Here is a 16,400-nt window from a genome sequence, read left to right as displayed (position 1 = left end):
TTCCTTCCATTTGTCCTTCCTCCCTTCCTTCCATCTTTCCTTCCTTCATTCCATCCTCCCTGTCATCTTTTCTTCCTGTCTTTTTTTCCTTCCTTCCATCTGTCCTTCATCCCTTCCTTCCATCTTTCCTCCCTTTCATCTTTCCTTCCTGTCCTTTTTTCCAACCTTTCCATTCTTTTCTTTCTTCCCTTCCACCTGCCTCACCTTCCTTAAATTTGACCTTCCTCCCTTCCTTCCTTCCTTCCTTCCTTCTTTTTAATGGTCCGGCCCACATGAGATCAAATTGGGCTGTTTGTGGCCCTTGAATGAAAATGAGTTTAACACCTCTGCCTTACTGCATAAAGGATTTCCTCTTGTGGGCCCAAAATTCGACTGCCTACTTTTTCTACATTTGTCTAAATCTTCTGGTGTTTACTTTATCGCACCGTATCGCCAAAACTCGCCTACAATACGCTGCTCAAATTACCTTGAAAAAAACAGGAGCGTGTTTTGCTGCCACTTTGATTTCTAACAGAGGAGTGTTGGAGCTCTCTAGACCATTAAATAAAAGGTTTGATCATGAACTCTGTGTCAAACGGAGGAAGGGAGTAGAGAACGAAATGAAAAGCAGAGAGAGAGAGAGACTCTTCAGGGAGCTCCCAAAACAATTGGAAACAGCAAGAAAAAAAAAAAGAAGAAGAAGAAGAAGACTTGTGTGTGAAGAATACAATCAAACCTCCCCAAAACAGCTCCAATTATTAGGGTACACATGGGAAAAGCAGAGAAGACTCAACAACAGAGGCAACACAAACACACTAATAAGTATCGAGCACACGCAAAGCAACACACACACACACACACACACACAGGAGCAGACACACACACACGGGAGCAGACACACACACACACCTGCAACCACACGGACACGCGAAAGGCATGTAGAGCGCAGATGGGAACTGGCAGCTCTGAAGGGAATTATGAAAGTACAGAGATGGAGGATGGGTTGAGAAGAGGAAGAGGAGGAGGAGGAGGAGGAGGAAGAGGAGGAGGAGGGATGGTGGAGAGAGAGAGAGAGAGAAAAAAGTGTTTCTGAAAGGAGGGTAAGGGAGAGTCAGTGAGTGCTCCGTGTCAGTGGTTTAGTATCCCGAGAGTCCAGCTCTGTGCTCTCAGACACTCTAGCCTCTAGCTTTCCTCCCACCAGCCGAGCCCTTTAATACCAGCTTCTGGAGAGAGGGGGAGGCGGGAGGCGGCGGCGGGGGGGGGGGGGGGGGGGGGGGGCAGGACTCCATTAAAACGAGGTCCCACTCTGTTAAGACGCAGTGTGTGCTGCCCTATAGGTTACATTAGCTTTGAACCGCAGTGTGTTTTCATGTTTTTATTATCTGGATGAAAGATGCTTCCTCTGTTGCTTTTTCTGAGGTTTCACCCTTTCTTTTTTCTCTCTATTAAATCTTTTTCTGTGGAGACTTTTATTGTCCTAAATTGAGGGTCTAAAGATCAGCGTTGTATGTTATAAAGCTTGTAAAGCCTTTTGTGATTGTATAAAATGTCTTATTTGTGATATAAAAAACTGTCTCTACCCTACAGTCTATTTAAAAACTAACTATACTGTATATTCAAGCATTTAATATACAAGAAATGGAAGTTCCTTGCCTTTTAATTCATTGAAAATGTAATTTCGCAATATTGTGACAGGTTAAAAAAAATCATATCTATCTCACATTTCCTTTTTTCCTTACTCATAATAAAAAAGTGGATTAGATTGCACACACAAAAAAATACATTTAATTGTCCCAAATTGAGGGTCTAAAGATCAGCATTGTATGTTATAAAGCTTGTAAAGCCTAAAAGCCTAAAGTAAAATGTCTTATTTGTGATATAAAATACTGTCTCTGCTGTACAGTCTATTTAAAAAACCTTTAAGTACTAACTATACTGTATATTAAAGCATTTAATGTACAAGAAATAGAAGTTCCTTGCCATTTAATTCATTGAAAATGTAAATTAGCAATATTGTGACAGGTTAAAAAAATCATATCTATCTCTTATTTCCTTCTTTCCTTGCTCATAATAAAAAAGTGGATTAAATTACACACAAAAAATACATTTAAAATTAAAAACACAATGTTCTCTTTGCATGGTGAGGCAGTTCAATGCAGAGATTTTTTTGGGTGTGCCTTTAAATCCTGAGTGTTTTTTTTTAGCTGGCTTCTTTATTCTGCTGCAGCTATTTATATATCAGCACACCTCGTCGTGTCATGTTATTTGCTTACATGTAGAGACGTGACCCGACAAAGATCTCTAACTAAATAATGGGCTGGAGTCAAGCTGCTCTGTACATGAAAACCTACTTCTTCCTCATCTTCTCATGCTCTATAATGAGGAGACCTCATGCAAAGTGACTACTTTGTTCCCCTAAGAATGGTCAAGAGGTCTACACGCTGCTCTCTCACTTCTCTTCTAAGCCTGCCTGCTTTTCTATTTCACACCAGTAAACAATGTTTCTCCCCTTAGGAAACATAATATAATTGCCTGTTCAGTTCAGCAGTTACACTAATTGAGCCTAAATGAGATTTATTTATTTTTTTTTATTAATCTTAAATGCCAACTCAAACTGTGCATTTTTTTTTTTTAACCTTGGCTCCAATTACAGCGCTGTTTTGTCGATGGCTCCGTTTGCTCTTTTTATCACCATTCACAATCAGCTGGCTTTTTAAAAAGAGGCATTAAATGAAGCTGTTGGATAGCCTTTGTGTGTTATAAAGCTTGATTTGTCACGAATGTTGTGCCCCGAAGCATCTTATTAGCAACTCATCTGTGGCCAATCTCATGGATGTGATGTTCTTTCTCATCATGCAGGAGGAGGAGTGTATAATAGGGAGTACTGCGGGAGGATCTGATGTGACAACCGCTTGCCTCACCTGCGATGACACTAATCAACACATCTGGGCAAAAGCAATAATTGGCCATGAGAAAAATCCCCAAGAAGTCTTTTAAAGATGGCTTTTCATTTGTGTCACGGGTTAAAATGAAGTGTCAGTACAACAGGCAGGGAGAAAGGAGGAAGGAAATAAAAAAGAATTAAAGCTGTCACAGTAACACAAAGACAAGGTGGGGTTTTCACTACATGCCACTCAAGAGGTATACGTCTCTTCCTCTGCCAATTGGCTTTAACATCAGTCCCGTACAGCTGCTGGAGGCAACAACTGTCAAATTGTCAGCTATGTGACACTTCAGTCCTCCCCCCGGTACGGGCTTGCATGTTGTTAAAGATTGAAACATCAGCAAACTGGATGAAAAACAGATACTCCTTATTCAGGTCCCTGTCACTCTGATGGTGACTCTGTGTGTGTGTGTGTGTGTACTCCGCTGGGAGCTTACATTCAAAACAACAGGTACGATTTCACAGCTCGCCACATGTTGAGTGTTTTATTTCACCTCGTCTGAGCTGTGTGCAAGCCAGAGCGTTGGCACGGCGATGATACGATAATAAAAATGATCCCAGCTCTGCTTCTAACCCTCTATTAGGAGATGATCAATCCCAAAATAGCGCTAATGAAAAATGACTACGCTCACAGCCTAAAATGAGCAAAAAAGCACTCTCTTTCTCTCGTCTTTACTGGATTAGCTGATAGTAGATAATCAGATGGAAACCAAAGTGAAGAGAGAGAGGACTCCTCCAACCAGGCGACGTTGCGGGTTATGTGGCATGTGCTGTAAACATTGGGCTACCAGGGCGCTCCGAGCTTAGAGGATTCTTGGCGGTGTCTCAGAAATGCTTTTTCGTTGACTCTTTGGTGGAAGAATAAGAGAGAAAACAGAGCTTCACGTGGCCACGAAAAAACAAACAAAAATGGAAAAACTGAAGAGAAAACATCACCGCAGAACAACACAACATACACAATTATGGTGTAGAGTTCACCTTTCCATGCATATTTACTGCAAGAGGTTACACCATAAACAATAATTAGCTTCTTGTCTGACATGATGGTTGATTTGGGTGCCTGGATGTAAAAACACAGCGAGTGAATGAGCGCAAATGCAAAAAGTAAAGGCCTGCTTCATGGATGACAAACATTATGCATAATCAATTTAAAAAAAAAATGTTTTAAAATAGAGTGTGAGTCTTCGCAGGTTGAGGCACGCTGCCGTTTTGCTGCACATACCACAGGAGAGCTTTTCAATTTCCAACTCTTGACAGGATTGCAACACAGCTCTAAATATGTACGATCCCGCACACTGTGCCTCTTAGCAACCTGAGCCAACCCCACAGAAACCTGCACATACTGTACTCACTGCTCCAGCACACACACACACACACACACAATCACACACATGCTCTCACACACACATACACTCAGATTATAAAACATTTGATTTGTAAGATTTTGATTCCAATGGTGCAATCTCTCCGTGCACAATATGTACACATGTTGCGCAATCGAGAGCCCCGCAACAGCTTCCCAAAACAATCCCTGACCAAAAGTATCAACAAGCACGAGCCAAAAAAGATGATATGAGACTTACAGTACTGACCTGATGACGCAGTGGGACTGTAAAATATGCATGGTGCAGGAGGAGGAGGAGGAGAAGGAGGAGGAGGAGGAGCAGTGCTAGTTGAAGTTGCAGATGTAGCTCACTAGCTGTCACACAGTCCCTCTCATGTAGAGAGTTAGTGTCTGTCTCTATCTGTGTTTCTCACCCCTGAATGTCTCTACCAGTTATACTATGTTTAGCCTGCTGACCCACTCAAATACACTGTGCCTCTCTCCCTCCCTCTCCCTCCCTCTTCCTCCCTCTTCCTCGTTGCTAGTACCACCCAGTCTACCCTGATTGGAGAAAAGCCAGTTTCTCCACCTGTGACTTTGACAGTAACTGTGGAGAACGCCTAACAGGTAATTGCTGAGCTGCCAGGTAACTGAGCACTCCCATGAGACTCTTGCTATTTTAAGACGGGGACGCAGCGTTGGAAGAGGGGGTGGGGGGTGGGGGGGGGGGGGTTCATTAAGGCTACAGCGGCATGCACGCACACAGGCACGCCGGCACGCACGACCGCAAGAGATATCAAGGAGCGTAGCGAAGCGGGAGTCAACAGCGCTGACAGAGAACCACATGTCCTCACAGATGATCCTCTTAAATTGGCACGCTTAATATTCTAGTGTGTCATTGTCAACAAATCCCATGCTGGATCTCTTTTAAAGAAACAACGTCTGATTACTCTGAAAGAAATAGTCCAGTCGACAGCGAGCGGTGTGGATTATCCGGAGAAGCAGGAGACACATCGGTAAAGACTCTGCCGTGTCTCTGCTGAATTTCCTCTTAAATGTCATTTTGCATTACTGTGAGTGCTACACATGTAATTCCATTCACCTCAAGTACTGTAGATATTTCAACCCCACCAGAGGAAAGAGAGAAAAATGAGCCTTTAAATCAAGAAATTTGGGAGGGGGGTGGTTTTGGAGGGACTGAGAAGCACCTGCTGTGAAGCTCATGCTCCTCAAACAGACAGAACAATACAAAGTCACTCAGAATAGTCCGGAGAATTATATCCATAACAGCATCTGAATGAGGCCCCCTGTCCTATGTTTAGAGTGCCACAGTGGCCTATTGTTCAGCACGCATGCTACAGGCCTACAGCTGGGTCTATCCCGTCCCATACGTCCAGCGCTAATGGACACTTTGTTCCCTCGTGTGTCCCGCCACTGTCTAAATTACAGGCTAAGCTATAAGGATATGTAGCAGCGAGACAACTCCCTCTGTCCAAATAAACACGTGTGCATTAACCCGCACAAAACCAACAATAAACATGGAGCTCAATATATCTGTGACTAAGGAAGCTTTAAAAATGGACTGTACTGTAGACTTAATGTGTATATTTAATAGATTTTTTATTTAATTTATCTTGATTGTACTTTGCATCAATAAATTAAATGTTAAACTTTCCTAAAAATACCTCCTACAATAATAAAATGAAACTGTTGAGCTAATAGTGAAATTAACTTAAGAAAGAAAAGTGTTATAAAAGGGAAAATGTAGGAAATAATTACCATTTTTAAATCATGTAAAATAAAAAAAAAATAAAAAAAAGAACCCTCCTGTTGTTCTCGGGTCAGTTTTGACAGACGCCAACTCAAAAAATGTGCTATAATTTCATTTAAATGAGGCCTCTGAACTATTATTTCCCAAAAAATGAACCTAAATTAAACCTGTGGTAATAGGTTGGAATGAAGTTGGTTAAAAAGGTCTAACACAGAATTGGATGATAATAATTTATACTTTATGCTTTATAAACAGTCAAACCAGACCTGGGAGGTCAAAAGTTAAACAGTCAACAGGAAGTAGACTTAATATCTATATTTAACTGATTTTTGATTTAATTGTTCTTGATTGTACTTTACATCTATAAATTAAATGTTAAACTTTCCTAAAATACCTCCAATAATAATCAAATGAAACTGATGAGCTAATAGTGACATTAAAAACACAGCTCTATAAAATAAAAACTAAGAACAAGAAAAAGAAAGAAAAGTGTTATAAAAGGGAAAATGTAGGAATTAATTACTTTTTAAATCATGTAAAATAAAAAAATAATAAAAAAGGAACCCTCCTGTTGGTTTGACAGGCGCCACCTCAAAAAATGTGCTATAATTTCATTTAAATGAGGCCTATGAACCATTATTTCCCAAAAATTAACCTAAGTTAAACGTGTGGTGATAAGTTGGAATGAAATTGGCTAAAAAAGGTCTAACACAGAATTTAAAACAACAACAGGATGTCAATTAAGATACCTTTCCTTTTAACTTTTAATCCGCTAGATCGAGATTAAGCAGCTTGTTTTGCTATTGGTGAAGTAAAAAAAAAAGAAAAAAGAAAGCTGAGTTGAGGAATTAAACATATTGCATCATATTTTGCCTAATGTGACATCCAGGTGTTGCTTTTAATCTTGTCTCAGCAGTTAAACCACAACCAAAGCAAACAGATCCAACCTGTAAACTGCATGATTCAGCTCACACACACACACACACACACACACACACACACACACACACACACACACACACACACACACACACATAAAGGCTCCATGACTCAGATTATTTGGCATCAATGCTGCATTAAAAAACACGTTTGACCACTTTTCCCTTCTTCTTCTTTTCTTTTTCCAATTAGCAGTCCGTCCGTTTCTTATTTCTTTACCTTTAAAAAGATGCAATTTTCCATCCAACCATCGTTAAATATTGGTTTTATAAAATGTCAGAGCTAATGAAAGAGCAGCTGAGATTCCTGCAGGGGAACTTTTGTTGTACAAATCCAGGAGAAATAATTGACTTGGGATTGACAGCGTTTCGGTCAATTACTCTGATTAGCAGAGGTGTACGCTGGCTGACTCACTAACTCTCTCTCACACACACACACACACACACACACACACACACACACACACACACACACACACACACACACACACACACACACACACACACACACACACGTATAAGTGCACTTCTGGCGCTAATGGCTATGTCTCTCTCTCTCTAATGTAAGTGGAAAGTGAAAGCTGAATTTTGGTTTAAACATTTTTAATCAGGGTAGATTGAATGTTTAGTGAGGTTTCAGAGGTCTGAGTCAGGGGGAATCACAAGTTAAAGGATCAAAATGTACTTAAAAAAAAACAGAAACAGCTCCTTCTACAAAAGTAGGGTGTAGGTATTCATGTTCATGCTAAAGGTTTATGTCTACCTTAAACATATGGACATAATGGAACACTGCCATCTTTTAACCCCTTACATACTAGACTTGAACACATCATCAGTCTTTAATAAATTGCTGATTCATGTTTAATGAATCTTTCAAAGAGCAGAAAGAGTGAATATAAAGATATTTGCAATCACACGCTTTCAATAGTCAGTATTTTTGAATAGTGGGTTTTTAAATCTTTTAATAAATATGAGTCAAACACTCAACAAACATGTGTATTAGCTGGACAAGAACATTTTTAGAAAGTTAAATATTAACCTTCCTGTTGTCCTCGGGTCAAATTGACCCCTGTCTGTTTTGACTGTTCCTTTCTTTCTTCCTTCCTTCCTCCTCTCTTTCTTTTCTCCCTCCCTCCTTTCCTTCCTCCCTTCCTTCCTCCCTCCTTTCCTTACTTCCTTCCTTCCTTTCTCCTCTCTTTCTTTTCTCCCTCCCTCCTTTCCTTCCTTCCTCCCTTCCTTCTTTTCCTCCCTCCTTTCCTTCCTTCTTTCCCCCTTTCTTTCCTCCCTCCTTCCTTTCTTCCTCCTCTCTTTCTTTTCTCCTTCCCTCCTTTCCTTCCTCCCTTCCTTCTTTTCTTTCCTCTCTTCCTTCCTCCCTCCTTTCCTTCCTTCCTTTCCTTCCTCCCTTCCTTCTTGTCTACATTCCTTCCTTCCTCCCTCCTTTCCTTCCTCCCTTCCTTCTTGTCTTCATTCCTTCCTTCCTTCCTTCCTCCTTTCCTTCCTTCTTCCTCCCTCCCTCCTTTCCTTCCTTCCTTCCTTGACTCGAGGACAACAGGAGGGTTAATAGTAATAGTACATTTCTGGCTAAAAGAAAAAAAGTTCTTCAGATGTTTTTTTTTCTTCTCTCAAATGTAAAAAATGGGTCAAATTAGACCCTAAACAGTATTGTAAGGGTTAAGAGAAATACTGGTACATACATAGGATTTTTGAATGGTGGGTTTTTAAATCTTTGAATAAATATGACTGAAACACTCAAAAAATGTGTGTATTAGCTAGACAATAATATTTTTAGAAAGTTAAAATATTTCCATTTTTGTATAATCTTGATTGCATGAGGATAAGTCATCACATTTCTGGCTAAAAGAAAAAAAGTTCTTGAGGCTCAACTGTAAAAATTAGACCCTAAACAGTACTGTAAGGGTTAAGAGAAATACTGGTCCATCCATCAACCTCCTCTATTGAAGCTGACTTTTAAAGCCTACTGTACCTTAATATTCAAATCCAAATAGACAAAGGACCGGCTGACGTAAGGAGTCGTAAAAAATCCATATCAAGAGAGCAAATAGAGCAAATAACAATGCTTTTAACCCGCGTATGACAGGACATCCTCATGTTCAGGATGGGCTGGGGGGGGGGAAGGAAAAGCTCAATCTTGTTTACGTTTTTAGTGGCACCATAGGCCAACTATACCACAGCATGCCAGAGAGAGGGGGGGCAAAGGGTGGGGGCAACCTGAGACACCCAGAGACATGCTGGCTGCGGTAGACATTACAGGCAGTGAGGAAGAAAACACACAGAGGCTTGATTAGGTGACAGATGGTAAAAAAAAAGGAAAAAAACACAGTACAGTATGCTGCAGCTTGGGGAAATTATCACTTTTTTTTGTCCAAGTGTGTCAAGATGCTTATTTATTTTTATCGTAGATATTTTTGACCTTATTTCATCAACATTGGGGATTGATTTACGTCTCCCTGTTGGATGCACGGAGAGGTTTGAGAGTGTTTCCTTGACACAGATACATGCAGAGTGACACACTTATTATCACTCATCTCATGCTGTTTACAAACTTCAACCTACTTCTATTCAAATGCTACATCTAGTTCACCTTTTACATTCATATCATACTTTTAAGTTTACATCTATAGTGCCAATTGGATTGTTGCCAGAGGATTAAAAAAAAAGAAAAGAAGAAGTGGACCAACAACTAAGTGTGATCTCCTTTCATACATATTTGACTGGAGGCTCTCAGATAAGTGTAGAAGATATAAAAAGAAAAAAAAAAAGAAAAAAGGCCTTTTGCAAGATTCCTCTATACAGCAAACCATGTGCATCACTTATGGTGCATGCAACATGGTGCAACCGGCCTTGCATTGACTTGTAACACATCTAAAGACGATGTTAGCAGAAGTGATGCAGAAAGCAGAAACGCTGCTATGCTAACGCTACATACAGTATGGCCGCCCATGTTTGAATTAAAGCCAGAACTTCACAACAACTCCTAATGAGCCATCAAGATAAAGTAAAAGTGGCTTTATGGAGAAAACTGATAAAAAAAATCCTATAAAAGTTGAAACATAATGCTATTGTGTGGTTTCCTTCATATTTAAACATACCAGCAACATATCCAATTATAGAGTAAATCTTCTTTTCCATTGGGTGTTTTCTTGTCTTTGTGTGCGTGATGGTAGCCATAGCATCGACTTCAAAGAAGCCGGACTAGTTCAAAACAATATGAAGCGGAGAGGAGGAGGTGGGGGCAGAGGTTTAATAGAGTCCTCTGTCATGCTGTACACACCACTAATATCCACTTAAAGTAGCAATCGCTCCAGTCTGTCGCCCTCAGAGTTTAATCCTTTGTCCTCTTAATTATCCCCGAGGTGCAAAGCGCTGCAGCCGCCGGGCGCTCGGTGCAGGTGTTGGGAACACACGCAGAGATATGCAGAATACTCACACACAGGACATGTCAAATAAAACCGGTGCACAGACTTCTACATCATCCATGACTACTACGCCAACTGTCTCTGTTCCCCCTGCGGCAGAGCTGTTAATCCCCTGACAGGTGTCCACGTTAGCTGAGGAATCTTCCCGGGCTCGGTCGGATTGACTTTCTTAACACAAGCTTGTAACGCGGCACATGGAGACGCCAGGGTGGGGAATATGATGCAGTGTTCAAGGCAGTCAGCTAGTCCTTCTGCATAGTGATAATAACTCATTACTAATATTAATATGTGAATTTAATTTGAATGTGTGCAGTAGAGGGGGAGAGAGAGAGGTGGTGAAGACTGACAAACGAAGGTCAAATTCAGTGTGTTTGTCTAATGTTTGCTTCATGCTTACTAGGGCTGCTCGATTATGGAAAAAATCATAATCACGATTATTTGGGTCAAAATTGAAATCACGATTATTAAAACGTTTTTTTTTTTTAACTTTAGAAACATGCTGTAGTTATTGGACCTTCGGCTTAATTCATTTTCTCTCTCAGCAGTAGCCTTTTATCTGACGCTTAATGCAACACACAGCAGAAAATGTGCAGAGATATTAGAGCTGAGCGAGTTACCATGACGATAGTTCACACATCACTTCCTGGTTTTTAATAATTAGTCAGTAAACTCAGCATCATCTGACGCAGGCTGGAAACTCTGCACTTTTATTTACAGTTAAAACATTTCGCCGTGTGTTTCAGCTTCAGTCAAACTAATGGAGCTGCGGCGGCTTCCTGTCTAAGCTTTTCAAAATAAAATCTTTGGCATTGAGCGCTATCTCGTTATTATTAAAAATCGTTTCCCCCCTAAATAGTTATCACAATCAAATATCGATTAATTGAGCAGCCTTAATGCTTATCTCCTAGTAGAAAGTGGTAAACACTTGAAATTATGTCTTTTTGATTGCCGGCAAACCACATAGTGTCATAATATAAAAATGACATCTATGTTACAGAGTAAGACCTACGTTCTTATTACAGATAAATCATAAGATTAGCATACTAAGTTAACAGGCTGTCAGCTGTGTGACTTTATATCCGTGCTGTGACGTCTTTCAGAGCACAAACACTGTAAACACACCTGTTGCCTCCTCAGCATGACACACACCACCTATTACACCGCATTTTTATGTAGTCTATGAGCTAAATACCAGTGTTGGGGAAGTAATGTAACACTATTAGTTACATTATATTTGCATTACTCCTTGGCAACGCTGGTGTTGTGTAAAAATAATATATGAACAGATAGTCTCGACCATCATAACTGCCTCAGAGTAATATATAGACAATCAGTTTCTCAGCAGGAGACGGACCAGGCTGAAGAGACTCTACACGTTTCCATCCTGACATAACAGCGGTCCAGATAGCTCACTACAGTTTTCCTGTCTGATGACGGCCGTCCGTTCACTATTATCGGTACTTTACTGGGTTTGTTTCTGAAAGAAGGAGATTAACAAGCAACACACAAGCTTTGTCTGCTTGGTTGAGGTTTGCATACGCTCAGATTGAGCATCACTGTGGGTCGGTTGATGTTTCACTATTAGCTTTGTGTTAGCATGAGAGGTCAGGAAGTTTATACATGATAATTGGAGAACTTATGAAATGCTAGTAACGCCACATTTCTTTGTAATGTGATTACTGACTGCAGACACTGTAAATGCTAATTACAGCATGATGCTAGCCATGCTACCTAGCTGCTAGTCTTTTTTAGTGGGTTGGTGCTCCTGTTAGCATCTGAGCTTCTATGTGAGACACTTCCATAGATGTTTTTGAGCTCACCCTCAGTCCTACAAGATACCAACATTTGACACCAAATGAACTAATTTGAAAAACATGAAGTAACAAGCTCAGTGCCCAACACTAGTATGCAAATGAACCTATTAACACACATGTGAAACTACTCATAAATATCGTTGGCCGTTAACTGTTAATATCCCTCGAGCAACATAAATAACCCAGCGGCTAAATGATACTTGCCGTGTTGACTCCCTTAAAAAATGTATTAGCATGACAACCCATGATTTTTCTAAAAGACACATACCTGACCCGAACATACACTTCCAGACACACGAAAACAAACCAACTGAACTCTTTTTCTCAAGGCCAAAGCTGACTGATATTGACTGATAACTGTTCCTTTTTACCCAGAGGCCTCTTCCAAGCGGAGGGCCCCTTTCCTTTAGGAGAGAGGCTCCATTCCACTAATATTATGTTTTCATTAATGAGAAGGGGGCTTAAACAGTGCCGTGTTTGTTTGTGTATGGGTCTGCCCGACTGGCTCAGCTTCTCAAGAAATGAAGAGAGAAAGAGAGAGAGAGAGGGGGGTGGGGGGTGGGGGGCGGTGTAGTTTGTCGGCATCAGATGTAGCTATAGGCCTTAGTTCTCGGAAAACAATTCAGACAAGGGAGGGTGAGGGAGGGATGGGGGGGGCAGTGAGGAGGAAAAGAGTCTGCGTCGTTGTTTAGCTTGTCTGGACCAAAAAATGGTCTGGAGACGTAAAAACAAGCGAGCAACATACGTAAGAGTTCGACTATTAAAGGGAGGCTGACAAAGAAAAATTCTCTCTTCCTCATGTCCTCAGACAACCTCCCTAAAACATATCGCTACAGCAGAACAGAAAGCCCATGTCTGCTTCTTTTCAGGGATATGAGGCCCTTAGTTTACATCAGAGAAGACAGATCTTAGATGTTTTTTTTCACTACTTTTAAAGACACTGAACATGAAAGCAATAGGAAACAATGGCACGTCAAGCAAATTGCAAAAAACAAGGTTCAAGCAGGGGATTGGTCTTGAAATAGAAGTTCAAAAAGATATATATATATATAATGACGGCCGACTCACCGTTTCTCTTCTCCCTCTGATGGGTTAGGGTCCTGCTCCTTGGGCATGTGTTCCATTCACCTTAATTCCATCCAGCAGCCAATCATGAGAGACTGAGGCAAGCCCCACCCTCGGATGCACACTTGTCATTCGCCGGTCGGGAGGGGTCAGTCAGTGAAACATGACAGGGTCCCGTCCCTGAGTTCTTGGGGAAGGGGGGGTGTGGGGTGGGGCGGGGTAGGGGGGAAGAGGGGGAAAAGGGAGTTGGAACCCCCCCCTGGACTCGTGAGGTGAGGTGTCGTGCGGCTCGGCGGGAAGCTTGAGCGAGAGATGCGGGGGGATACGCCGGAGGTTCTGCAAGGGGGGAGGCGAATGGGCTGGCCCCGGGGCCGTGGCTGGAGGCGGAGGTCGGGCTCTCAGGGGTGCGGAGAGTGAGGGGTGATCCACTCTGGAAGAAGAGGAAGGATACGGTTAGATTTACACTGTCTGGCTGCAGGAAATCTATCAGCAAACACTCTATGAATGATAATGAATGAATCATTTAACCTCCTGTAACCCTCCGTCCTCATATGAGACATTACATTCTGCTTAACCCTCCTGTTGTCCTCCCGGGTCAAATTGACCCCATCTCTTTTGACTGTTCCTTCCTTCCTTCCTTCCTTGCTTCCTTACTCTTTCCTTCCTTCATTCCAAGGCTCCTCCCTTCCTGCTTTCCTTCCTTCTCTCTTTCCTTCCTTCCTCGGCTCCTCCCTTCCTGCTTTCCTTATTTCCTTCCTTCTCTCCTTACTCCCCCCCCCCCACTCCTTACTCCTTTCTTTCCTTCCTTCCTTCCTTCTTTCCTTACTCCTTTCCTCCCTTCATTCCTAGGCTCCTCTCTTCCTGCTTTCATTCCTTCCTTCCTTCTCTCCTTACTTCCTTCCTCCCTCTCTCACTCCCTCCCTCCCTCCTTACTCCTTTCCTTCCTTCCTACTCTGCTTCCTCCCTCCCTTCCTTCCTTCCTTCTTTCCTTCCTCCTGTCCTTCCTTGGCCTGAGGACAACAGGAGGGTTAATCGTAACCTGTTGCTGTCATTCATACACACTTTTTTGTGCCATGTAGTAGTAGCAAAAGGACAATACAGTGTAAAAACCAGATGGCAGCATCTTGGCCTAGTCAATCAACAGCTGATCCCCAGACAAAAGTGGATCAGGTACAAAATAATAATATATATTAGATTATTATTACTATTATTATTATATTATCATTATATATATTATAAATTTATCTTCAAATGACAATAACGGTGTCTTTGATGAAAAAGCATTACTATTACTTCCTTTTGCACCTTTAGATAAACATCAGATTCCTTTTATTGAGGAGTCAGAGTTTTGTCTGCTGAGGTTAGAATAAGATTTTCCTGCTTTTATCAGGTGCAGCTCTTTATATTAACACTACAAACACTGAGGAATCCATCACCAGGAGTTCTGCACATGTCAAAAAAACCCAAACCCCAAAACCCAAACCCCGCCAGTACCCTGAACTTCCACCACAGTCTCCTGAGGCTTTGTGTTGGTTTGTCCTCTAACTCTTCAGAGATCACTGAGTTCATCTTAAATACATGTTTCTCAAGTCGTTCACCAAAGATATGTAGCCATACTGACTGAAATAAGAGTTTCCCTTAAAACGCTCCAGCCACATGTTGAGTCTACACTGAGTTGTTGCTGTCAACTCCACTAAGCCTTCCATGTGAGTGAGTCTCACATTCCAGCTAACATTACATGACCCTCGAATCACATGAACCAGAGGCTTTTCCTTCTGCACAGGGATTCCTCCGAGTCACACACACCAAGTTAAGACTGCATGTAGTGGCCCCGAGGAGGTCAGAGGTGAAACGCTCATCACCTTGAACCTTGTTGCTACTACGAGCGGATAATTCCTAGAAACTGCTTAAGGAATGTCACCTCATACGCAGGGTTAAGTAGCTTTAAGATGAGTGACTGAATCTGCGTGAAGGAGTATGTGCATTTGTGTGTGTGCATGTTGAAGTAGTCAGGGGGTCCTGATCCATTAGCCCCCGCCTGCTTCATCTGTTGTCCGAAGAAGGCTTTACTCTTTCCTCCACTAATCCCAGATTCAATGCCTTTTTAATCCGGAACAATGAGATACAGGGCCATGAGAATGTCCTTAAACATGACTGATATTATTGTTGCCTTTTCTGCTTTAGAGGGATTATGAGTCATATTCAAAACAACCTTACTATGCAGTTAAAAGAGCTTTTTATTGCCTATATCTAAATATATATATGTTATTGTGGACTGATATTATAGCAGAAAGCGACTGATTCAAATCCCAGTATCTTCAGTGTGTTGCTAATGGCACTTTGGATAATAATTATAATGATAAATTGAAACTGTTAAATAAAAATATGCAAATGAGACAATGATTTTGATGATTAAAAATAAAATAAATCCAAATCTTACTTTTTATATTGCTCCATCTCTATATATATGATTTGAAAAACCACTGAGATCATAGTTAAAGTGAATCAGTACACTATATTAATTGAGATGAAAGACTCAATGTATAGCACACTACAGCTTCCTGTCTAACTGGCAGCTCAAATGTTATTTATGTATTTATTTTTTATACTTTATTTATTGTAGTCATTTAATTGTATGCATCTATATGTGATTAGGTGTGTAGGTTCATTAATATATATATGTAAGTAACCAAAAAACAATATTAACAGTATAGATTGAAATTGTTACAGTATATTGTAGTCATTTTAAATTATTTATTTGCTATTTATTTGTCTATTTATGTATCATTTGTCCTGACATTGTTTTTGTTGCTATTATTTGTCCTTAATATTAAAACATTTAAACTTGCTGCAACTTTCATGTGTTAAAAAGCTTTTTAATAGCCCTGAAATTATTGTGATTTCCTCGACCAGATGTTAGGACAGATGTAAAGGATGAGGCTGCAGCTCTATAAGATGATCTAATAGGGGAGGAAGCTCTTTTAAATCATTGTTAAACACCTTTTTTATTTATGTGATAAAAAAAAGCAGCGTGATTTCTTTCGCTGAAACATTAATGTCACTTAATTACCATTTCAAACATTAACATAACACCTTTGCAACTACAACTACAACCTTTATCCCACTGA

The 16,400-nt window shown here is 40.8% G+C and overlaps 1 protein-coding gene across 1 annotated transcript in view; it reads right to left on the bottom strand.

Moving 5' to 3' along the window:
• Window positions 1-13,464, bottom strand: part of LOC128381681 (thyroid hormone receptor alpha-B-like) — a 47,155-nt gene extending 33,691 nt beyond the window's left edge. The window contains exon 1 of the mRNA XM_053341722.1: window positions 13,276-13,464. Coding sequence (XP_053197697.1) covers window positions 13,276-13,331 — 56 coding nt within the window. The 5' untranslated portion in view covers window positions 13,332-13,464. The remainder of the gene's footprint in view (window positions 1-13,275) is intronic.
• Window positions 13,465-16,400: the final 2,936 nt, after the last annotated feature.

The sequence above is a fragment of the Scomber japonicus genome, chromosome 20, assembly GCF_027409825.1.
Source record: "Scomber japonicus isolate fScoJap1 chromosome 20, fScoJap1.pri, whole genome shotgun sequence".
NCBI classification, from domain to species: domain Eukaryota; kingdom Metazoa; phylum Chordata; class Actinopteri; order Scombriformes; family Scombridae; genus Scomber; species Scomber japonicus.
Note: the sequence above shows the minus strand (reverse complement) of the source record. Positions and strands in the feature narration are given on the sequence as shown.